General features: G+C 43.0%; 3 protein-coding genes across 3 annotated transcripts in view; 2 read left to right on the top strand and 1 right to left on the bottom strand.

The window, feature by feature from the left end:
* Nucleotides 1–7,563, bottom strand: part of LOC115073693 (gastricsin-like) — a 64,464-nt gene extending 56,901 nt beyond the window's left edge. Inside the window, exon 1 of the mRNA XM_029572325.1 lies at nt 7,546–7,563. The gene's annotated coding sequence lies outside the window, so the exon portion shown is untranslated. The remainder of the gene's footprint in view (nt 1–7,545) is intronic.
* Nucleotides 130–5,377, top strand: LOC115073698 (gastricsin-like). The gene is made up of 9 exons (XM_029572331.1): nt 130–431; nt 899–1,028; nt 1,331–1,448; nt 1,773–1,891; nt 2,891–3,090; nt 3,171–3,278; nt 3,702–3,849; nt 4,153–4,251; nt 4,984–5,377. Exons 1-9 carry the CDS (start codon nt 376–378, stop codon nt 5,134–5,136), a joined length of 1,131 nt encoding a protein of 376 aa, XP_029428191.1. The 5' UTR covers nt 130–375; the 3' UTR covers nt 5,137–5,377.
* Nucleotides 7,564–16,149: 8,586 nt separating the features above from the next.
* Nucleotides 16,150–22,865, top strand: LOC115073694 (gastricsin-like). Its single transcript, XM_029572326.1, has 9 exons — nt 16,150–16,272; nt 16,475–16,631; nt 16,930–17,047; nt 18,061–18,179; nt 19,252–19,451; nt 20,301–20,408; nt 20,795–20,942; nt 21,251–21,349; nt 22,229–22,865. Exons 1-9 carry the CDS (start codon nt 16,217–16,219, stop codon nt 22,379–22,381), a joined length of 1,158 nt encoding a protein of 385 aa, XP_029428186.1. The 5' UTR covers nt 16,150–16,216; the 3' UTR covers nt 22,382–22,865.
* Nucleotides 22,866–25,474: the final 2,609 nt, after the last annotated feature.

Genomic DNA, 25,474 nt, shown 5'->3' with positions numbered 1-25,474 from the left:
AAAAATTATGTTCACAGTAAATCACAAACAGCTTTTCAGTGCTTGGTATGAATTCTCCAAGGGAGTGCTGAAAACTGCAAACATTGATTTAGTAAAGCAGGTTCACAATGGATCTAAGATAACACTAAATGTTCTGGTAACAATATGTTTGTTTCCTCTTATAATACGACTCTTATCTTTATTATTTAATAGTCACAGAAACAGTGCACTTTCTTTAATGAGAGAAGACAGGGCCAATGATATTCTTAAGATGAAGAAGTGTACTCACTAGTGGAGCAATGGAAAGTGGGCGTCTCCTATACACATATATAACGTCCTTAAAATCTGAGCCCAATCTTCTTCTCTACTGGAGCTGGTCAGAGGGCTCTGAGAAACATGAAGGTGCTGGTTCTTGCACTGCTGTGCCTCCAGCTCTCTGATGCACTAGTGAGGTGAGTACTCCGGCGCAGGCTTGAAACTGTATTCTAGTGCTCAGGGGCTCAGCCTATATGGGATCTAGGGTTGCCAACTGGCTCCAGATTTTCAGGACAGGTTAATCCAATCCTGGTTTTACCCCATTGCATGTTGGGACTTATTCTGATTTCCCTAATGCATTCCTTAAGAAAAGTAAAGCTATAAATACCTGCATGCAATGAAGAAAAACCAGGGCTGGATCAACCTCCCTGCAATCCTAATGGGATCCTTTAGTGTTAATGCAAAATCAGCATAAAATACAATAAAATTTTGATTTACATCTTGCCTTTCCAGTACAGAATATTACTCAAAGCGGCTAACAGCTAATAAAATTAAAACATTAGAATCCAAGGAGCAAGGTATCAGCACAAACTCCCAAAAGCCAGAAGTGAAGCTGAAGTAAACCAGATGGTCAGTGGATTCCCCATGTTTTTATCCCATGCAGAGTTCCTCTGATGAAACATAAATCCAGCCGAGAAGATTCCTTCAGGACATACACGAGGGATCCAGCTGCCAAGTACAGCTACAATAAGCTTAGTAACTTTGCTGTTGTTGTGGAATCCATGTACCTTGATGTGAGTATAAGATCTTCTCTAGTCTTAGTCTCCTGCCTCAGTATATTAATCACAAAGTCATTCAGAGCTAATCTGTCTGCCTCAGTTTTGGAAGAATACACCAGTCCTAATACATGCAACATTTTATTGAAAAAACAAGTTCTGCTTTCACCTTCTAGGATGAGTAAGGGAGTTTTTGGAGCTACAGTATCTGCTAAATCCGACACCAGCATAAGACTAGAACATCAGAAAGGGATTTTAACACTACTGTGATGAAGGAAAAATGTGGAAGAACGCCTCATGTGATTGCTTTTCTCTTTTAGACCTTTTACTATGGAGAGATCAGCATTGGAACTCCTCCCCAGAACTTCTTAGTTGTCTTCGACACCGGCTCCTCCAACCTCTGGGTGGCCTCCGCCTACTGCCAGAGCCAGGCCTGCAGTGAGTAGCACCATTACACTGTGGGTCACTGCTGGCAGCACTGACTCAAATCCCTGCTTGGTGTCATTGCTGTTAGCCCCTGTTATACAATGAGATGCAACAAAAGCACCTCAGTTATTTACCTTACTCCCCAAACACTTAAATATCTCAGTTCCATCTCAACATAAAAAAAACTTGCAGCTTGGCAAGTGTGTTACAGAGGTTAGATTGTCAGAATCTGATCTGGCATCAAGTGACACAACAGATATTTACATTTTAAAAGCACATTTATTTTAAAAAAACAAGATTTTTGAGATGAAACATTATCCTGTTGGCTGCCTTCAGGTAACCACCGGTTATTCAACCCCAACCAGTCTTCTACCTACAGCTCTCAGGGAGAGCAGTTCTCCATGTCCTATGGCAGCGGCAGCATGACAGGAGTGCTGGGCTACGACACTGTGACAGTAAGTAATGATGTCATCATTTACGCATGGAGAACACCTGAAACAGATGTCCACTTTTTTATTTTCCTATAAATCCACTTAATTAAACGAAATCTGCTAATCAGAAACCAAACCTGTAACCATTCCTTTTAATTTTCTTATTTTTAAAGTGCACAGCATTGAAGAGACACACATAAGAGAGTCCCTGCTCCTTGGAGCTTACAATCATATAACAAACAAGAGTCTTGTGGGAAGTGTTTAGGATTTAAAAGCAGCCTCAAAAAGGTGTTTTTTTCAGACTGCACCTGACTATGGCCAGAGAGGGAGTGAGATGCACCAACAGGAAGTCTATTCCAGGCATACGGCACAGCAAAGGGGGAAGCACAGATAGCCATAAACAGCAAGGACCCTAACGATTGGTTCAGGCTCCAAACACTCGCGCCCCACATAGGAATTTTCTGTAATTGTACTATACAGGGCAATTTTCAGAGCCATGAACAGAGTTGATCAGCCCTTTGATGCTGCTAAAGGTCCAGCGTTCTTCCATGATGGCCACTGAGAGGAAGCATTCTGGGACATGTTTAGGTCAGGGAAAGAAATCAGAGGATGGAGATTGCATTTCCTACTCTATGTCTGTTACTTTCCAGGAAAAAAGTCCCCACACAAATGCAGCTGCCAATGTCCACAGAAACAGCTGCAGACATTTGAGCGTACAAAGTGCAGGGATAAAACATTCCCGTGGACAGCTTGAAAATTACCCAGAAAATATAGGAGCCCAAGCTTGGTGGAGGGACAATAAATATCTGAAACTATGGAAGTGCTATGAGAAGATTTGCATCCCTCAGATAAAACTACAATGGCTTTTGTTTTCTTGAAACAAAGACAGACAGAAGCAAACACACAATACAAGTTATGAAGGCACAGACTCAGTCTGGTCGGAATAAGAAAGAAATCTGAGACATGTAAATGGTCTCATAATTATTCCTGAAACGCTAAAGAAGTTTCATTAATTCCCACTAGGTCCAGAGCCTTGTAATCACAAACCAGGAAATTGGGCTGAGTGTCACCGAGCCCAGCAGCTTCTTCTACTATGCCAGGTTTGATGGGATTTTTGGAATGGCCTACCAGTCGCTGTCAGCAGGGGGCGCCTCCACAGCTGTGCAGGGGATGCTGCAGCAGGGCCTCCTCAACCAACCCATCTTCAGCTTCTATCTGAACGAGTAAGGGGAGCGGCCTCACACATCACCCCTTACGCCAGCTTCATCAGACGGTAACTCTGCTTTCTTCCTTCTCTTCCTAGTCAAGCTGGTGAAGTCGTCTTCGGAGGAGTTGATTCTAATCTGTACTCTGGTCAGATTCACTGGGCTCCTGTCACTCAGGAAATATATTGGCAGATCGGCATTGAGGAGTAAGTCCACTTCCATTCCCATATTAACCTGACTTTCATGTTTATCCAGCTCCATTCACCATAAGTGGCTTTTTCTACACTTATGGATACAAACTCCGCTAATGATGAGAATGTTCCTGTCCCAAAATCTCCTCACAACTAAACTTCAGAAAAAGTATTTAAACTGCAGATCTCTTTCTATCCGCTTCAATAGTGTGCAGAATAATCAGCAGTAAGAAAAACATGTGTTCTATTTGTTGGAAGCATGATCAACAGCTGGGCTGGATGGACACCAGCAGGGCAAACGCCCGAGTCTATGGGATGCATCAGGAATTCCACACTCCAGCTTCAGGACAGCTGAGAAAGGCAGAACATAAATCTAAAATAAAATACATTACATTAAAATAGTTATGTTGCAATCATTTTTCATAATGAAAACTTTATGTTTTCTATCAATGGCCAGGCCACAGGCTGGTGTAACCAAGGCTGCCAGGGGATTGTGGACACTGGGACCCCTTCCCTCACTATTCCACAGCAGTACATTGGCAATTTCCTCCAGTATGTAGGGGCTCAACAGAGTCAAAATGGAGAGGTAAGTTAGCAGAGGATGTGAGAAACTACGAGGAAGACGAGAAAAAGATGAGTGGAGGTAACTATCAGCAAAGTCTTCCAAAGTCTGTATAAATTCTTCCACATTCTCTGAATAAACGTAAGCTGCATTGACTTATTGGGCAAGGGAAAGAGATGCGTGAGTAGGGAGGCTCCCGTCCTTAAAGCAGGGAGGACAAGGGGCCCGATCCCATAAAAAAGCTAGGTAAGGTTCTAGGGCAGAGCTGGCGGCTGGCATTGCTCATTGGTTCCAGGGGTATAACTGCCTCTCTTTTTTCTATCACAGTATCTGATAAACTGCAACAATGTCCACAACTTGCCCACCATCAGTTTCACCATCAATGGAGTTGAGTTTTCTCTCTCTCCTTCCGCCTACATTCTCCAGGTATGTGGGCACAGCCACCTTATTATCCAGCTCTTTTCCCAAAGAGGCTTTTAGGTAGCTCTAGATCAGGGCTAGACAACTCCATCCTGGAATACCAGAAACAGGCCTGGTTTTCAGGTATCCACAATGAATATGCATGAGATATGGAGGCAGTGTATGCAAATATACCTCATATATATTCTTTGTACCAGAGTTGCCTACCCCTTCCTCTAGATTATAGCTTCCCAGCTAATGACCTGCACTAACTGTTTAAATATGTTTCTTATAGTTTGCTATTCTCATGAATAAATAATTCCAAACATTGGAGCTTTACGTGGAAATATGGGCACTAATTCTATATCCTAAGGGATATGAAAGCCAATGCTCTAGAACAGAGGTGTTCACTCCCAGCTCCCAATATGCATGAATATGCATGAGTTAAATTTGAATGCACTGTCTCCATTGTATGCAAATCTATCTGATGCATATTGATTAGGAATATCCTGAAAACCTGACATGTTTGCATCCCTTCAGGGCTAGGACTAAATAACCCTGTTCTAGAATATTCCAGTCAGTACAGTCCGTTCATTATAAGATGATAAATGGCAGAACACAGAGGGACAGGAGGTAAATAAACAGAAGAATTGTTCATATTGTTTAAGTGTGCCTTGACCAGAGGCTGCCCAGCTGATTCTCATCCACATGCCCGCCCACTAGTCAGATAAAATTGCTAATGTTCTGCCTCCCTTACAGAGTAATGGCTACTGCATCATCTTAGTGGAGCCCACGTATCTTCCATCCCGGAATGGACAGCCTCTCTGGATTCTGGGCGATGTCTTCCTCAGGCAATACTACTCCGTCTATGATTTCGGCAACAACCAAGTGGGCTTTGCTGCTCTAGCATAGCCTCAGCAAAAACCACTGGAGATATAACAGATAGCTGTCTTGGCACCATTCTCACAAACGCTCTGATCTACAGACTCTGTGACTGTCCTTGGACTTCTTTTGTTGGCTTCAATATTATAAAAGTTGCATTGCTTTCTTCTCAATTATTTCAACAAAAACATTGATCAAACTAATACCTAGTTTTCTGCAAATATATTCTTAATTTCCACAACATAGCTAATTAAAGATAAACTACCTCTGATTTTCCAAAACTGGATCATCATTCTTATGTACAGATCCTGAGAAAACGAAAAAGCAAGAGCAAATAACTTCTCACTCCTAACCCTTTGAAGGCATTCATTTCTATCAAAACTCTTCTAGCATAGCAACACATGTAAAAAAAATGTTCTCTATAGAACAAGAGAGAACTGGGAATGGGCAAGAAGGCTCTGAAACTTCCCACAAATCCATCCATTTTTTTGTTTTATTGTCTAGAGTCCTTCCTGCCCTACAAACCTATCACCTAAACTCCACACTCCCATAACGGGGCTCTTTCAGTGAACATTTACCACACTGGGACCATAGTTCCCTCTAAGTGATTGCTCATACATTTTGGAGCATCGCTCACAGGTTTTACATGCTTACTCACATACTCACATTTTTCTTTGTGCTATGTTAATACTGACACTCAAAAGTTGTTGCTCACAAAAAATCCAAATTTGCACACACCTAGTCACTCCATGGAGGGAACATTGACTGGGACATAGCACAGGTCCAAAACTGGGGTAGCAGGATTTCTGTTTACTATGCAAAAATATAAAGAGGAGGCAAATGAGACAGGATCCGCCTTAAGCAGAATTGAGCCCGGCTGCAGCTCCCAACAATTAAATAGAAAACAGAGCAGGTTCTAAACTAGATCTTGGAGGTAAACCAACAGTCTCTCAGGAGCACATTGCTCATAGTGACGTATCTCCAAGAGATACTGTAAAAAAAAGGGAAATTAGAATTATCCTGCTAAGAAAAAGTAGCGGTACCTGAGGCGCTCTGACGTTTTGTTTTTACTGTAAACCGACGCGATATCCTTGGATGAACGCCGGTATATAAAAACCATGAATTAAAAATAAATAAATAAATAGCAGACAAAATGAAAGATTCCAAAAGACTTGAACCAATGGATAAAAATAAGCAGGCTGGGAATAGGGAAAAAAAAAGAATATATTTAGGGGTTTATATCAGAAGTCTAGAAAATAAGAATACGAATGTACGGCATTAAAGATATAGACATAAATGGGGTAATTTCTAGGCTGCCTGTGGGCCTGCGAGAAATGTCCTAGGTACAAGGTGCACGGGCGTGCGCAAGTTATAAAATCAGGGGTCGGCGTGCAAGGGGGTGCACAATTGTGCACCTTGAGCGTGCCAAGCTGCGCTGCCTTCCCCCGTTCCCTCCTATCCTGAGCTTCCCTCCCCTTCCCCTAACCTTCCCCCCTCAGCCCTACTCTAACCCCCCCTGACCTTTGTCTTACCTTTTGCGCCTACCTCCGGGCAGGCACAAGTTGCGCGCACCGTCAGTCTGCCGGCACTCGATCCTCTGACACAGTGGCAATGGCCGCTGTGTCAGAGGCCTCTGGCCCCGCCCCACCCCTGACTGCTCATGCCCCATCCCTTTTTGCAAGCCCCAAGACTTACACGTGTCCTGGGGCTTTAGGCCCAGTGCGCGTAGGGCTTTTAAAATCCGCCCCTCTATAAACAGAAATTCCATGTATGACGGGGAAAGAGTATAGCAGTGGGGGTATACTATGGTCCACCCAACTAGGATGGTGAGATACACTCTGAAATGTTAAGAGATTAGATAGGCTAGTAAAAAGGAAAACATAATAATGGGACATTTCAAGTACTCCAATATTGATTGGATGAATGTCTCATCAGGCCAGTATCATTCTCGCCAGTAAGGGAAGTAAAGTTTCTAGATGCCACTAATGACTGTTTCATGGAACAGCTAGTTCTGGAACCAATGAAAGGGGCAGCTACTTTCGATCACTGGAACAGTTTCTGGAGTATTGGTGGTGAAGGTGCTTTGCATCAGTGATCATAGTTTATTCAAACTTGAGATAATTACTAATGGGAGATAATATATAACTTTAAAAAGGGAGACATTGATAAAATGAGGAAACCAGAAGGAGCAGTTGTAAGGGTTATAAGTTTGCATAAGGCAGGAAATTATTTAAAAATACCATCTTGGAAGCCCAGATAAAATGTAATGCACAAGTTAAAAAAAGACAGAAGACCAAACAATTGCCAGCGAGGCTATTAGAACTAAAAAGGTATCCTTTTAGAAAAATGGAAAGCTGGACCTAAGGAAGAAAATAGCAAAGTATAAGCACTGGCAAATTAAATATAAAATGTTAATAAGACAGCTGTAACACCTCTTACCTCCAAACGCTCCTGCATAGCTCCCTGCAACATGCTGCTTCCTAGGGTCTGATTAGAACCACCTGCACAGAATATTAGGAATTATTAGAAAGGGAACGGTGAATAAAACGGAAAATGTCATAATGCCTCTATATCGCTCCATGGTGAGACCGCACCTTGAATACTGTGTACAATTCTGGTCGCCGCATCTCAAAAAAGATATTGTTGCGACGAAGGGCGACCGAAATGATAAAGGGAATGGAACAGCAACTCTATGAGGAAAGACTAAAGAGGTTAGGGCTGTTTAGCTTGGAGAAGAGACGACTGAGGGGGGATATGATAGAGGTCTTTAAAATCATGAGAGGTCTAGAACAGGTAAATGTGAATCAGTTATTTACTCTTTCGCATAATAGAAGGATTAGGAGGCACTCCATGAAGTTAGCAAGTAGCACATTTAAGACTAATCAGAGAAAATTCTTTTTCACTCAACGCACAATAAAGCTCTGGAATTTGTTGCCAGAGGATGTTGTTAGTGCAGTTAGTGTAGCTGGGTTCAAAAAAGGTTTGGATAAGTTCTTGGAGGAGAAGTCCATTACCTGCTATTAATCAAGTTTATTTTAGGGAATAGCCACTGCTATTAATTGCATCAGTAGCATGGGATCTTCTTAGTGTTTGGGTAATTGCCAGGTTCTTGTGGCCTGGTTTTGGCCTTTGTTGGAAACAGGATGCTGGGCTTGATGGGTGCTTGGTCTGACCCAGTATGGCAATTTCGTATGTTCTTAACTTATAAAACAATTGATTTTAACAATGGTTGAAGGCAGCAGCCCCTATCACGACTATTCATCTGCTCAACCCTGCTCTCTTCAGAGTGTTTCCCAGTCCCGAGCCCAATTCCTCAAACAGACTGCAGAGTGCTTTGTGGGCAACTAGATATTAAGGGTTTGCTGTGGAAAAATGTGTCTCTTTTTTGTTTCATTTTTCCACACTGTAAATTTCTTTTAGTACATGTTAACTTGATTTAATGCATGATAGCACAACCCTATTAGACATTACTTGCTATGGTAACTTGTTTTTCTTTTTATGCTCTCTGACTTTTCTATTTCTCAATCTTCTGCACCACAGTATTGGAGTTTTAGCAGTAATTACACCAGCAGGGTCCAGCTTTCATTCGCTGGTCAGTCTCAAACTAACACTTCTGCAAGGCCTTGCAGAGAATTGCTTCTTATTTCTAAAGTAATGCACACAGTTCATATTTACAAGTCAAAATTTACAAAAGGAAAGGGAATAAAATATAATAGAAACAGAAAATACAGAAAATCAGCATGAAGCCACATTGTGAGGCAAGTGGAAGGACATAATAAGAGGCAGAGATATGCACGAGAGGAAACAATTTTACGAATTAAAGTACAAGAACCAGCAGAAACCCCACACGTGTCCTTCAGCAAACCTCTTCACCTTCTCTCCCCCCCCCCCAAAAAAAGGAGGTAATATCAAGAGAAATGCTCTCAGCATCCAAAGATTTCTGAGTACTAGAGCAGTCTGAGAAAAGTGAAGGTAAGAAAGAAGGCAGTGATAGCAAAGAACAAAGTCCCAGAAAGAGAAAGGATGGAAAAGCTCTGTCTGTCCCATTATTCTACACCTGCCTGCAAAACCTTTTGATACTTGGACAGGTAATGAACGTCCAAGGCCTTCCGGCAGCTCTTGAGGTATTTTCGTGCAGTGCAAGTGGATGCAGAGAGTGAACATACTCACAAGTATCACACTCCCATCCCACACTCCTGGAAGGTTCGTTAGTAACCGAGGCAGGGACCTTTGCATGCTGAGACATAAAGTGCAGCGGCTCTGCCTTTCCATTTGCTGTGATAATAAATGTCTTTGTTTTAACTGGACAATGCTTAATTGTACCTAGTATACCACTTGCTTCCGCATGATAGGAACATAAAATTCACCTTGCTCTATTCTATAACCTCTGCTGTATGTCCCTAAAACACTAATATTTGATTTCATTTATTTGAAGTGCCAATTACTCCCAGATTTCTTGCCGCCCCACTTCTTGATTAATATCTGAATAGATAATCCTTATCTCTGCCCCTTCCACAACACAGCACTGATTAGAGATTGCAGCTATTAGTTATGTGGCTCAATAATCTACACAATTCATCAGAAAGTCATATGAGAAAATGTTCTTCAGTCATAGCTCTCGGCTCCCACCTCAGAAATATGGAGCAGAGACAGTTAAAATAGGATGTTCATCACATGTATGCACCCCATGAGCTAACAATTCTCTTAGTCTGAGTATGCATTCGCACAGATCAGGACAGGAGCAAAGCTGCAGGGAGCGAGCACCAAGATTCTGAGAAGGGAGCAAAGCCCATTCTGGATTTGGAAAGTTCAAGTAGCAGGAAGATCACTCTCTTCACTACCTCACAATCAGGGTACTTAAAGGGAACTTTAAGACTACACAAGAATGGAAAGCATTTGAAATGAAGATAATCAAACACAAACAGACTTAATAAGGATATTGACCTTCTCACTCATTATTAGGTACAGGCCCTTTTCATACTGTCTCACCACCTCTGGCGTTCTCCCCCCACCCTTTTCTTTACTGAGCTGTAATGACACAAGCAGAGCCGACTCTGTTCTATCTAAAAAAGGATAGAGAGAGGATGAAGGCGGTCCAGAGAAGGGCAACCAAAATGGTGTGGGGGTCTCCATCCAATGACTTATCAGGAAAAGCTGAAGGACCTGAATATGTACCCCCTGGAAGAGAGGAGGTGCAGGGGAGAGAGGACACAGACCTATGATATGATACATGCACTTCAAACCTTTTCCATTGGAAAGAAAACAATAGAACTAGAGGTCACAAAATGAAACCCCAGGGGGGGATGATTCAGAGTGAACATCAGAAAATTTGGGGGGAACCAAGATGGCTGCTCCCTGAGATGTATGCTGAAAGAGCTCTCTCCGTCCTCTGTTCCTTCATTTAATTTTCTTGCTGCCGATATGCCTCATACCAAACAGAAGGCAAAACTAAAGGAGAATATCTGTTTTTCTCTCTTATTGGAATCACAGCAGCCCTGGATTGAGAGATTTTTCGCGGCTCCACCGTTAACTCCACTGGATATGCAGGCTGCTTCAATCTCCGAAGCAGAGCGAGTGTCGGCTCTGATGGCCGAAGTTGTGTCACTCAGCCCCGGTGTGCCAACAATACCTTCTCCTGCCTATACTGCTTTTTCTGCCAGTAAGACAGCTCATAGAGTTACCCCTCTTCCCTGCACCATCGTCTCATCCACGCATTGAAACTCTGGAGCTCTGCCTGCCTCTGTTGACCTGCACGTGGAACAGGGAGCATTTCAGAGAATGCTACCCTGGAGGTTCTGGATTTAAGTTTTCTACCTAAGAGTCTAAATTTGGCTTCCAGAACTTCTCTCCCACGTTTTCCTATGTCGTTGGTGCCCACATGTACCGCAACAGCCAGCTCCTCCCCAGCACTGTCTATAATCCTATCTAGGTGACGCGTGAGGTCTTCCATCTTCGCACCAGGCAGGCATGTTACCAGGCGATCCTCACGTCCACCAGCCACCCTGCTATCTACATTTCTAATAATTGAATCACCAACTATGATGGCCGGCCTAAACCTTCCCTCCTGGGCAGTAGCCCTGGGAGACTTGTCCTCAGTACGAGAGGACAAAACATTACCTGGAGATCTCCAACAACAATTTAATTTTCAAGAGCAATGGTGGATTTTTAAATTGTCTTCCCAAACCCCAGATAGTATGAATGACTGTGTCAAGTGGATGTCGCTGATCTAAAATCATTGAACGTATTCCATTGGTCGTTAGATATAACATCAGTGGTATAGTGATTGACTGTAGCTGAAGTAGTGCACAGGTTTAAAAGCAAGGAACGTATGTAAAGTTTGTAATTTTATAATATGTCCAACATTATGTACGTTTTATGATGTAAACCGCTAAGGTGGATAGGTAACTACCCCTAGTGCGGTATATAAAAATTTTTAAATAAATAAATAAATAAAACTATGGGCCAAAAAATGTCTATAACGATCTAATGTCTGGGTGAACACAAGTAAGATATTTTGGTCTTTTATATCTCAGATAATTTAAAAGAAGTACTGCATGCCCCTGAAGAACCAGCGAAACAGGAGCTGTGTCCGGCAGTTGGGCTGTTCCTATGGTACTAAGTTGGTTTGAGAGACCGCAAGAAAATGATGTGTCCTTGCTATTAAGCATTAAGAAAAATTTCAAAATTTTTTAAAAAATTGAATAATAGACACAGTGAGGGGAGATCAATGATTAAAAGGTCATACCAGTCGTAACTCATATCATTTGACTGTGTATAAATTAAGACCGTAAGTCGGCACAATGAGAGATTCAAAACAAAGAGGGACTCTCGGTAATATTTACGAGATCTCCATTCACAATATAACAATATATGTTTTCGCATATGGGGGCAGATTTTATAAAAGTACGCTGAATTTCAATAGATACACGGGTAGCTGTGCGTATCTGTTAAAATCCGGGGTCGGCGTGTGCAAGGCTGCCCAAAATCGGCAGCCTGCACACGCCGAGCCGCGCAGCCTGCCTCCATTCCCTCCACCCCCCGTACTGTCCCCTCCCTTCCCCTACCTAACCCACCCCCCAGCCCTATCTAAACCCCCCCTACCTTTGTTGCACAAGTTAAACTTGCACGCGCCGGGCCGGCCGCCGGCGCACCATGGTCCGGTCTGGAGGCCGTGGTCACACCCCCGGAACGCCCCCGATGACGCGCCGGCTGTGACACGCCCCCGATGAAGGGCCAGCCGCAACACGCGCGTCCCGGGGCTTTGCAAGATAGGCTCGGCGCGCGCAGGGGGGGTTTGGGGGTAGGTTTTCGGGGGTTACGCGCATAACCCTTTGAAAATCTTCCCAATGGAGTTGTATTGCCAAGATATCATTGAATACATCATATTTACAGTTCTTTAATTATTAGTAAGACAGCTCAGTCATTGCACCCAGAAGGGGGGCATGGAATGCAGTCGCTGGGAGGGATTGGACCAGAGGACTCTGGAAGAAATATTGTGGCTCCACTTTCACCGGAGCCTTTGAGAACAGATGAATCTATGGGTTTTGTTCCTGCTACAACTCTCCCCAGTACTGAGGAAGGCATTAACATCCCTACGAGAGTAGGCGATGGAGTTACCAAGTTATGTCTGATATCTAGACCACTGCTGATTAAGCTTGCCGTGATAACTTTGGGCAGTCTGGAATGCACTTGTTTCTTTCTTCTTTAACCACCGTTTCTCTAGATACTAATCACCAGGTTCTTGCTACTGAAAGCCTGGTTGCTACTCATGCTGCAAAGTCTGAGGAACTGGAATCCCGGATCTCTACAACTGAGAATGTCCAGCACAAGTTGGGGGTTCAATCTGATTTGATTTATTCTAAAAAGCTGGAGAATGTTGAGAATGAGAATTCTGAATATGAGGGTTCTTAACTTTCCACTTATTAAAATGATTTCCCCGTATGATTTGTTTAAGAGTTATCTATCTCAGATTCTCAAAATTCCATCAGATGCCATGCCTGTTATTTCAAAAATTGACTATTTGCCTCAAAATGAAGATGGAACATCTGAAAATCAAGTGCCAGGTTCTTCTTTAAATCTGACAAATATTCTTGAATTATCCCAGGAGACAGTTATTCTCAAAAGAGGAACTTTGTTGGTTTCTTTCATATTTATGTCAGATAGAAATTCTGTTGTCAGGTTTTTTTCTTCGTAACTGTTCGCAGTTATTTCATGGACAGAAAATTTGGATATATCCAGATATCACAAGAATAAGGTCTGATAGGACCTGCATCGAACAACCGCATAACTGAGGCAGAAAGCAAGCAAAAATAAAGCTCTCACTTCATAGTGCAATCGAGTAGAAAAAATATATGAAATCCGTCAATTTTTAATTGCAACATTTTTTTTAATTAATTAATTTTTTGAATGACCATCATACTTATAGCACAGGTTCCAGCACATGAAATACTGCTCAATGTACCCTTGTGAAAGTTGGGGGATAATTGAAATAACCCCCTATGTGCTAATGGTTGTAATCATCAGTCATTCATTTTATAAACCAAAATGCACTTCACTCTGTGTGCTTGAATACCGGGAAGACTACAGTGGAACCTTCAAGAAATGTCCAAAGAAAATCTCTGCTTTTAAACATGAGTTAACCTCTTCCTTTAAACACCATGTTCCATGAAGAACAATACTACCTGGTATTTTATTGTTGATTTTGCTAAAGTTTGAAGTCACGCTACTGCAGGACACCGTATCACCTTGCCTGTTCTTGTCGGCGCTGTTCTAATTTATTTAATAACATTTTATAAAGCTCCGCAGCATCACTATAAATTTAAGCAGCGTCCACAACAAATGGCAGATGAAATTTAATGTGGAAAAGTGCAAGGTGATGCATATAGGGAAAAATAACCCTTGCTATAATTACACAGTGTTGGGTTCCATATTAGGTGCGTCTACCCAAGAAAGAGATCTAGGCATCATAGTGGATAATACATTGAAATCGTCGGCTCAGTGTGCTGCGGCAGTCAAAAAAGCAAACAGAATGTTGGGAATTATTAGGAAGGGAATGGTGAATAAAACGGAAAATGTCATAATGCCTCTGTATCGCTCCATGGTGAGACCGCACCTTGAATACTGTGTGCAATTCTGGTCACCGCATCTCAAAAAGGATATAGTTGCGATGGAGAAGGTACAGAGAAGGGCGACCAAAATGATAAAGGGGATGGAACAGCTCTCCTATGAGGAAAGACTGAAGAGGTTAGGACTTTTCAGCTTGGAGAAGAGACAGCTGAGGGGGGATATGATAGAGGTGTTTAAAATCATGAGAGGTCTAGAACGGGTAGATGTGAATTGGTTATTTACTCTTTCGGATAACAGAAGGACTAGGGGGCACTCCATGAAGTTAGCATTTAAACCAATCAGAGAAAATTCTTTTTCACTCAACGCACAATTAAGTTCTGGAATTTGTTGCCAGAGGATGTGATTAGTGCAGTTAGTGTAGCCGGGTTCAAAAAAGGTTTGGATAAGTTCTTGGAGGAGAAGTCTATTAACTACTATTAATCAGGCTGACTTAGGGAATAGCCACTGCTATTTCTGTAAATAAGTTCCTTTTATTTCTTATGTTAACGGTTGTTTTTTATACTCTCACTCATGCTACCTATCTTTCCCTCTCTTCTTCCTGTCTCCCTTTCCCCCCCCCCCCCCCCCCCCCCTTTCTGGCCTGCTCCCATCCCCCGGCCCCCTGTTCATTGTAATTTCCTCCTTTAACTGAGTTACTTGTAAACCGGCGTGATGTGCCTCACGAACGTCGGTATATTAAAAGTTGTTAAATAAATAAATAAATAAATAAATAAATATTACTAGCATCAGTAGCATGGGATCTACTTAATGGGCTTGATGGACCCAGTATGGCAATTTCTTATGTTCTTATGTTATTTTATAGAACTCTTTCTTATCTCCCCTCAGTTACAATAAAAAGAGTCCTAACCTCTTTAGCCTTTTCTCATAGAGGACTTGTTCCATCTCCTTTATCATCTTGGTCTCCCTTCTCTGTACCTTTTCTAATTCTGCTATTTCTTTTCTGAGCTGTGGTGCAAGAACTGCACACAATACTCAAGATGAGGTTGCACCATGGAGCGATACAGACGCATTATGATATTCTCTGTTTTATTCTCCTTTCCTTTCCGAATAATCCCTAGCATTCTATTTGCCTTCTGGGTAGCCACCCTACACTGAGCAGATTTCAACACATTTTCAACAATGACACATAGATCCTTTTCCTGAACAGTGAATCCTAATGTGGAACCTTGCAATGTGTAGCTATAATTTGGGTTTCTCTTCTCTAAGTGTGTCACTTTACACTTGTCCACATTAAATTTCATTTGCCATTTGCATGCCCAGTTTCCCAGTTTTGCAAGGTCCTCTTGCAATGTCTCACAATCCTCTTGTGATTTAACAACTTTGAATAACTTTGTGTCAGAGGCAAATCTGATCACCTCCCTTATTGTTCCCATTTCCAGGTCATTTATAAATATATTAAAAAGCAGTGGTCCCACAACATATCCCTTTGGCATTCTACTATTCACCTTTCTCCATTGAGAAAACTGACCATTTAGCCCTACTCTCTGTTTTCTATTTTTTAATCAGGTCCCAATCCACAATTGGACACTGCCCCCTATCCCATGACATATTATCTTAAATTTCCATTTCAAGACTATCCTTAACTTCTCCTCTGTATATTAATAGAGATTTCTGCTTGAACCTTGAAGGTTATGAGCCTGGCTTGCTGAGTTCTGGATAACAGCACTTTTCTTTCTGCAACAGATTTCCTTCCTTTTGCTAATCAGGCTACTTATCTATGTATGTCCACACTTTACTGGAAAAGTCCAATCTAAAGAATCCCTTAACAGCACTCTTAAGTGGAAAAGTAATTAAAGAAGTGTTGACACAGTGAACACACACTCACACAGCAACTATACCAGGTTAGGGGAGGATGAGAAAATGGGAGGGGGAAAAATGCAGACACTCAAATATAAAAGGGACAGCTGGTCATCCCCTCCTGGAGTCCAGCTTCTTCAGTTCTGACCCAAAGCCTTTCCAGGAATAGGCTGAAAAGCTTACCAAGATGAAGTGGATGATCCTCACAATGCTGTGCCTTCAGCTCTCTGAGGGACTAGTGAGGTGAGTACTCCAAGTCCTTGTCTGCAGTATGTAGGAGACTCAAAAATTGATCACTGAAAGTGCGCAATTTTAATAATAAAGCTGTCGAAAGCGAGAAAACAGCTGAGTTCATATAACAAACTATTAAAAAAACAAAAATGTCCATAAAGCAAAGCAGATTTTTTGATCCAACTAATGCCACATTTCCCTTTTTCCTGGACAGAGTCCCTCTGAATAAATATAAGTCTATCCGACAAAACATGAAAGAGCATGGGGTCCTCCAGGATTACCTAAAGACATTCAAGAGGGATCCAGCTGCAAAGTACAATTTCAACAACGTCAACAAACTTGCCATCGCAGCAGAACCTCTGTATATGGACGTGAGTGCCGGCTTCTCTCATTTCTCTTTCCCTAGTCACTCTCCTATAGTCCTGCAACTCTCTGGCTAACACTGTCCAGGTAATCTCATCTTCTTCTTTCTCTTCCCCATCTTTGTATATTATTTCAAATCAACAGAATCCAGAACATACCCTCTCTGATGTATCTTTTGTACTGAACTAAAATGACCCATTGGCTCACTCAAAAATATCCAACCAGAAGGTCTGGTTTATCAAGAGTTTTCTTCTACTTTTTGTCTATGCTGAAACATCCAGCTCAGTGAGCTATGTTCTTCTTCAGACATATTACTTCGGAGAGATCAGCATTGGAACTCCTCCCCAGAACTTCCTGGTTCTGTTTGACACCGGCTCCTCCAACCTCTGGGTGGCCTCCACCTACTGCCAGAGCCAGGCCTGCAGTGAGTATATTAGTTACTGTTGTATAATGAGACAGATGTTACAGTGTGGACCACAAGTCATTTCACCTTCTAAAAAGATCAAAAAGAGTTTGCACGGAGTGGCAGTTACTACCATAAGAAACTTGCTGGGCAGACTGGATGGACCATTTGGTCTTTTTCTGCCATCACTACTATGTTACTATGAGTAGAAGATAATATCATTCATTGTTTTTTGTCCCTATCTCGCTTTATCTTCTTCCATACCAAGTGATTACAATTTAGTACCAACGCCTCAGTAGAAAAGTTTAGAATTCAAATCACCTAAAGTACCTAACTCTAGATCCTATGATACCTGTTCTAGAAAGTAGATTACTAAACACTGAACTCTCAGAAGCAAACAGAAAATCTCAAGCCCAGTAATACCTACCAGGGCTTTTCTGGTCTCCCCTCCAGACATGTTGAGGTCCATATTCAGATACAGTCCAGACAGCAAAGTTAGCAGGATAAACGTATCCAGCTAAATTTGGAGGCATATTCAACAGTGTAACCACACTACTGAATATGGCTGGCTATCTTAATTAGTCAGCCAGCTAACTTTAGGACAGCTCTTTGATACGACCAGATGTAGCTGGATAACTCAATTTCTCCCAGTTATGCCCCTGGACCGCCCCTAACTTATTCAGCTAAATTCTAGCCTCCTAACTTATTAGTTGGGTAGAATTTAGCTGGATAAAGGCTAAATATAGCCAGGTAAGCCACTTAGACAGATAACTATTACGTTATCTGTCTAAATGACTTTTGAATATGGACCTTATTAATCCTCTATACATCTCATGCTTGCAAAGCCTCAGGTCTTAGGAATACTGTAATTATCGGAAGATGAAATGGCGCATATTTGTAGAAAAGGTGATATCTAGAGGGCAATAATGAAAGCCTTTTCTGCAGATAGGGGAAGGTCACTTAGATAAAGCAAGGTCTACTTTGATATCACTTAGGAGAGAGAAACTGAAAATCTCCTTTGATTTTGTTCTTAGCAAATCACCCATTATTCAACCCAAGTCAGTCCTCTACTTACACTTCCAACCAACAGCAGTTCTCCATGTCATACGGCAGTGGCAGCGTTGATGGAATCTTTGGCTATGATTCTGTGACAGTAAGTAACTTCAGTGATCCTCTAATTGACAAACCAACAATCTGCCAATAAAATAACAAGAAAGTCATCACTAATTACCCTGAAGTATTTAGTTTAGTTTGGAGTTCAAACAGTCAGAAATCAGACAGACTTGATGTACTCCCAATAATCTCCAGATCTCTATGAATTAGCACGAAACCTCTAATTTCTTTAATATGATGACACACTGATCACTTCCCAGCATGGACGAGAGATCAATCCCAAAAGGTATGTACAAATATATGTACAACGTTCAAAGAATATTCTGTCCTGATAGTATCATGGTTTGCAACAAAAAAGAAACAATCTATATCCCCCAAATATAACATGCCTTCCTTCACTAACCATAGTTTCTTTGGCACTAATGAACTATTTAATAGCTTTTTAGTTCTAATATCTTCCATCCTTTCCCAGTCTTTGATGTCCTGTTACAATCATCAAAGTCAAGCAGCCTGGTGTTGTATCACCAGTCATAGAAAAGAAAACACATAACACCCTAGTGCCACCACGTGAGGTTTAGACACGCACACACACACAGACTGAAAATCTTCATCCTCCCACACAGGAAATAACTTGTTTTTATAAAATTAGAATGACTCCCATCTCACATTGTGTTGTGGTGCCCTCATGTGGCCACATCATTCTTATTTAGAAGCAGAATATGTGTGTACATTGGTCACAAAGGGGCAGAATTTGCATTAGTTTGATATCTGTGAGCACTAGCACCAGTCGTCAAGGCCTCATCCACAATCACTGTTCATTTATGTAGTTTTCATAAACATTTGTAATTTAGGTACCTTTAAAAAAAACACTAAAAAATATTTCAGCAGTGAATCCTGAATTCATCGCCTCATGCTTGGATCAGAAAAAAATGGGCGTACTGGCTCTGAGCTCATTAAGGGCTCTCATTAGGAAACTGAAATATAGTTCACGGAATGCTATCATTCTTAACCTATAGACCAGCAGCTCAAAAGAACTGAGGTTATGTGCTATTTATATCTGCACAAACATTTAAGACTTAAAAACCATATCCTCTGTTTTTCCAAACCACCAGGTCCAGAACCTTGTTATCACAAATCAGGAATTTGGCCTCACCACCTCTGAAACTGGCAGCAGCTTTTACTATTCCAAGTTTGATGGGATTTTTGGAATGGCCTACCCTGCTATGTCAGCAGGGGGCGCCACCACCGTAATGCAGGGCATGCTTCAGCAGAACCTGCTCACCTATCCCATCTTCAGTGTTTACATGGGCAGGTAATTTTATTTTAGTGATATTCTGCTTTTTGTGACTGGTAAACCATTTCAATGCGGATTACATTCCCTGTTTGCAGAGGGATTACAATCCAGGGGCCTGATTTACTAAAGCCTTTCTCCCATTCTGTGTCTATGAGGAAAATGCTCACTAAATAAGGACCTAAGTTTGTACTTGAGGCAATGGAGGGAGAAGTGACTTGCCCAAGATCACAGAGAGTATCAAGGTTTACTTCCCTGGTTCTTATCCTGCTGCTCTAACCACTAGGTTACTCAGGCAGCCCTCAGCTCTCTGTGCATTAACACTTTCTATACAGCCTGCAGCTCTCTGCACTGGAAGACGAGCAGTACCCTGTCTCCTCAGAGGCAGCAGCTTCTTTCCTAAGAAGCTGCTCGTCTGATTTATGGCGTCTTTGTAAACTTGGACAACTTTCTCCTTATCTCATTTCACACAACACCTCACAAAAAGTATTATGTTAATCCAATAAAAAGGTTTACATTGAAATGGAGGCTAGGAAATCACAATTCAGCTTCTAAATGCCCATTTTCTGTATTCATCTTTCTATTATGGTTAATTCAGTGTGATGACACTCCCTTGACATTAGCTGCTGCTTCTGTATATCTCATCTCCCACTTACGACATAGCAAAGCATGGAGAGAGAACTTCATATATTATTAAGTGACAGGAGCAGATAAACTCAAAATAAAAGAACTACCAACTAAATTAAAGTCAGAGATCCTTCTTTTATTCTTGGTAGTAAGTAGCTTAGCAAAACAGAAATACAAAATTTCTGTATAAAATCTGGCTACTGATACTTCTGAGCACTGTCTTGTTTTACCATTTGCTTCCAGCCAATCTGGGGAAGTCATCTTTGGAGGAGTGGATAACAATCTTTACTCTGGTCAGATCAACTGGGCTCCCGTCACCCAGGAAGTATACTGGCAGATCGGCATTAATGAGTAAGTCCCTTCTCCATTCTCATAGAGTCTGATCTTCTCCTCGCCCCTTGTCTTCCCAGCCACATTCTTTTAAAAGGACACATCTACAACCATAATGAACTGTCAGGTTCTGTTTTACAGAGTTATTCAAATTGCACATTTCCCATTAGAAGAAAGATTTGCGTGCTATCCATTAACAAGAAAAACGTCTGTTTGTTGAAAACAAAATCAAGCTTTTTTCCTGGGGTCTGAAGGACACATACACACAAGCACACGCAGGGTACAGAGCAGGCCAGACTTTGATCTGCTGATTTAGAAACCTCCATGGCTGACTATGACGGTTGTATACCTGCCACAATCTTTGCTAATAAATGTTTTCATAATGAATTCTATGCGCATCTCCCCAGGTTTGCCATCAATGGCCAGGCTACCGGTTGGTGCAGTCAAGGCTGCCAGGGGATTGTGGACACTGGAACCTCTCCCCTCACCATTCCTCAGCAGTATATGGGATATCTGCTGCAGAACCTTGGTGCTCAGCAGAATCAGAATGGAGAGGTAGGTTCTGCAGGCTCCTGATAAAATCTAGAAATCATTCTTATCATGTCACAAACAGGGAGAAAATAAAAGGAGAGTGTAACAAAAAAAAAATTACCAGAGATGAGAGATAGACAGCATAAACATATTGAGAGGGTACAACTTCAGCTAATCACCTTCAATTGGTTATTAAAGTTGCTGCAGAACTGGACAATGGCAGACCATGCAGGTTTAGCAGACAAGTAAAACCCCAGGAAACAGATCAAATGAACAGACTGAAGGACAAAACTGGCACAGGCAGACCACTAACTCATCTCTTCTCTTTACAGTATGTGGTGAATTGCAACAATGTCCAGAACCTGCCAACTATTAGTTTTGTCATCAATGGAGTCTCTTACCCGCTCCCTCCTTCGGCCTACATTCTCCAGGTAAGCAAAACCAGCTCCTCTAGCCATGATATTTCCCCTACTGTTGAGTGCAGGGCCCCTCATGCACACTAGTCTCCATCATTTTCAGCCCTCCACAATTTGCAATTCTGTTGCTGTAGGGACCTTTGTTTACATTGATAAGCACATTCAGACTTTCTCTGATTATCAGGTTGACATGCTTCTTTTCAAACATTAAATAGTTAGAAATCTTCATTAAATAGTTAGAAATCTTCATTAAATAGTTAGAAATCTTCAGCTCCTCCAACTCAATCTTATATCATCAGGTCACCTTTTATTTCTCTATGCTTCCTATTTTGTTGACAATGCTGTTTCCTCTTCCTTTGGAATTACTGCTCAGCCAGACGCAGGCCTAGGATCTGACACCATGAGGCCTTCATTCACAACTACCTGGATATCTCTCCCATCTTATATCTCCTCCAAATTCAGTTTGCTCAATCATAGCAGCAAGTCCTCATGAAGGGGCCATGCACCAGCATTCCTTATGGAACCCTGCAATTATGTGCCCTAAGTGCAGCCATTAAGTGTTGCCATAGTGCAAAGACTAGGAGTCCCTCTCTACAAGTCAGTATAAGTAGCTACCTTGTTAGAGATTGCCCTGGGTCACTCACAGTCATTACGAAGGGAAAGACAGTTCTCTCCAGTGACTTCGGATGCTTGTAGCTCTTACTTTTGTAGAACAATAAGGACCACAATGATATACTCAGCTACCTTTTCTGAGCTCGAGCTGCCCAGCTGGCCTCCTAAGGGCACATATATGACATGGAAGTATGGGCATAGAGGATTAGCTGCTGTTATCTCCTTGCACTTGTATAAGACATGCTTTTACTCCAGTCTCTCTCATTTCACCTTTTTTTTCAGAACAATGGTTACTGTTCGGTTGGTGTGGAGGAAACATATCTGCCTTCCCAGAATGGACAGCCCCTCTGGATCTTGGGTGATGTCTTCCTCAGGCAATATTACTCCGTCTTTGACATGAGCAATAATAGAGTTGGTTTTGCTCAGTCAGCATGAACAGCTCAATCACCTCCTAATATGGACCGAATCATCCTGGCTCATTCCCAGCATTCTTCCCCTGCTTAGGGTTGCCAACTTTTCCATAGACCGGGACTGAACACTTGAGGGCCGGGGGTGGGGGAATAGTACCCCCTCATTTGCATACGTTTTAGATCCTGCCAGTGACCTGCCTAAACAGTGTATCTATGTATGTGCAGAACCACTGGGAGCTGAGGGCTGTGCTGTCTAATCACAGCATGGGAAAGGAGGCAGGGACACAGACATTTAGCATCCAGTCGGTACTTCTGACTGGACACTGTACAGAATGCCTGAAAACCTGGCTGTCCAGTCCAAAAGTGGTCAGTTGGCAACCCTACCCCTGCATGTCATTACCATGATGTAGCAACTGCGTGATTATCCTTCCTGGGCTCCAAAGCAGCAGAGCCTTCTGTAAAACAACCCAAAACGCTTGTAGTGCTAATAAAGATAGAATCGCCCTGGATGAGCCCTGTTGTCATTTCAGCAAATGTACTTTTATTTCCTGGTATTTTACAATTCCTGTTAGTCCAGCAACATGCCAAACGTCGGGCAGTGTCCCATCATGACTGGGGTCCACATTCACTGAAGAGGAAGAGCTGAAACAGCCGCTCTGACAAACAGATTTAACTTGGCTCCATGCTGTTTTTAACAATTCAGTTATCCTGAAGGCAGGCATCAGCACCATTTCTTCCCACTGCAGCTAAGAGCAGGCACTAGCACTCTGCTACTATCATAGACTTACAAGATGAGTGTCTCTCTAAAGGCCACGCCTGAAAATAAAACCGTCTAAGTGACTCGGTGCATTTCACTTCAGTCCTTAAGGGACAAGCGTGGAAGGAGACCTAACGGGTGATAAAGCCAAGGGACGAAGGTACAATAAGGCTTGCGAGTCCCCAGCCCCCAGCGTCTGATCCCCTGAGGAGAACGCAGAGCGGCGCGAGTCGCGACGCCTTCCCCTTCCCGCCCGGCAGGCCCCGCCCCCGCCTCACGTCACATCCGGCCCCCGGCGCCACAGAGCGCGGGAGTCCTGCCCTTGTTAGGGCGCTCGCGCTGCCATGCGTAGGAAAACTACTCAGACTGGTGCAAGCTTGGACTCCGCAATAATATAATTCATTCCTCCTTACGGAAATATTACACTATTACTTGTGCAACGGAAGCATTTCGCAACAGATTTCTTCAGAAGTATAAGGGACCAAAAATGAAGGGGGAAAAGCCTTGCGTATATGTCAGTGGCGTAGCCAGAATTGATTTTTTGGGTGGGCACAAAGTTAACATGGGTGGGCTGTAGGCATGCAGGTCTACTAGTTGTTTTTTTACTGATAAATAATGCCAAATTATGCAGCATAGCATTCACATCTACGACTAAGTATGAGGTTTACTTAATGATACAAACATAATTCACGGTGATTTGTGGTACTTTAGTCTTCTTATTATTACGATTTTATACACGGCTCCTACCTGTCCATAAATTTTGAGAGAGCGGTTTTGTTGCTTATATTTAAATTGCTAACATCTCAAAATATAGATATATATTTTTACCTTTGTTGTCTGATCTTTGTATTTTTCTAATCAGTTGGTCCTGGTCTCTTTGTCCCATTTTTTCCCTTATAGCTCATTTCCTAATTCCTTTTCAGTGTCTTTCTTCTATTACTGTCTTCTTCCCTTCCACACACACACACACACATACACGCTTTCTCTCACAGACTCCCTCTCACACACTCAAGCTCTCACTCTCATATGCTCTTCCCCCCCCCCCCCCCCAAGCTCAAATTCAAGTTCTCACTTTCTCACCCCTCCCCAGGCTTATATTCTTATGCACACACAGACGCACATCCAGGCACCCATTCTCACCCACACACATAAACCCAGACTCCCATTCTCACCCACAAACCCATGCTCCCAGTCTCACCCACACATATTCAAGCTCCCATTCTCATCCATACATATACACATTTAAGGTACTATTCTCACCCACACATACACACATTCAAGCACCCATTCTTATCCACATATTCAAGCTTCCATTCTCACCCACCCACACAAACCCAGGCTCTCATTCTCACCCATATATACACACATTCAAGCTCCCATTCTCATCCACCCACAAACCCAGGCTCCCATTCTCAACCACACATACGAGCTCCCATTCACCCACATATTCAAGCTTCCATTCTCACCCACATACACACCCAGGCTCCAGTTTTCACCCACACACACACTCCCATTCTCATCTACACATACACATTCAAGCACGTGCACAGCTTCCGCTTTCTCCCCCAGAGCAGGAAGATCAGCTGCCTCTCCTGCTACCACCGGACTCCTGCTATCTTCGGGCGTCGGGCTGTACTGCCCGCCGAACTTCCTGTCGAACTTCCTGTCGGGGGGGGGTGGGGGGAGCGGAAGCGCAGCGCACAACGTCCGCTTCCTCCCTCCCCCCCCCAAGCAGGAAGATCGGCGGGCAGTACGACCCAACGCCCGAAGATAGCAGGAGTCCGGTGGCAGCAGGAGAGGCAGCTGATCTTCCTGCTCTGGGGGGAAAAGCGGAAGCTGTGCGCAGCGCTTCCGCTCCCCCAAACAGGAAGTTCGGCGGGCCGTTTGGTCCGAAGATAGCAGGAGAACGGGTGGCAGCAGGAGAGGCAGCTGATCTTCCTGCATTGGGGGGAGGAAGCGGAAGCTGCCCGCGGCGCTTCCGCTCCCCCCCCCCCCACCCGAACAGGAAGACCGGTTGGCCATACGGCCGCAGCAGCGCTTCCCCGTGTGTGCTGTTATGGCGCGCGAGGCGTGGGTTCTCTTCTTCGCTGTCGCGGGGATGGGATCCCGCGACAGCCTTGCAGTTCCGGTGCCAGTTGGGTGGGCCTGGGTCTAAGTTGGGTGGGCACCTGCCCACCCAGGCCCACCCGTGGCTACGCCACTGGTATATGTACATTCACTTCCCTAGCTCCTGCCTCCCGCCACACTCCTTAACTCAGCAGCTAAAAGTACGAGTATGGTGGCACATCTCAAAAAAGATATAATTGTGATGGAGCAGGTACAGAGAAGGGCAACCAAAATGATCAAGGGGATTGAACAGCT

Source organism: Rhinatrema bivittatum, chromosome 12 (genome assembly GCF_901001135.1).
Source record: "Rhinatrema bivittatum chromosome 12, aRhiBiv1.1, whole genome shotgun sequence".
Lineage (NCBI taxonomy): Eukaryota > Metazoa > Chordata > Amphibia > Gymnophiona > Rhinatrematidae > Rhinatrema > Rhinatrema bivittatum.
This window is presented reverse-complemented; position numbering and strand designations above follow the sequence as displayed.

What these genes read in the sequence shown, in the direction of transcription:
- LOC115073694 (XM_029572326.1), top strand. Translation starts at nt 16,217, where the DNA reads ATGAAGTGGATGATCCTCACAATGCTGTGCCTTCAGCTCTCTGAGGGA. An exon ending in CAGAACCTCTGTATATGGAC is followed by an intron (nt 16,632 to 16,929) that starts GTGAGTGCCGGC and finishes GTTCTTCTTCAG; the next exon opens with ACATATTACTTCGGAGAGAT. An exon ending in CTTCGGCCTACATTCTCCAG is followed by an intron (nt 21,350 to 22,228) that starts GTAAGCAAAACC and finishes CTTTTTTTTCAG; the next exon opens with AACAATGGTTACTGTTCGGT.
- LOC115073698 (XM_029572331.1), top strand. Translation starts at nt 376, where the DNA reads ATGAAGGTGCTGGTTCTTGCACTGCTGTGCCTCCAGCTCTCTGATGCA. An exon ending in TGGGCTACGACACTGTGACA is followed by an intron (nt 1,892 to 2,890) that starts GTAAGTAATGAT and finishes AATTCCCACTAG; the next exon opens with GTCCAGAGCCTTGTAATCAC. An exon ending in TTCAGCTTCTATCTGAACGA is followed by an intron (nt 3,091 to 3,170) that starts GTAAGGGGAGCG and finishes TTCTCTTCCTAG; the next exon opens with TCAAGCTGGTGAAGTCGTCT.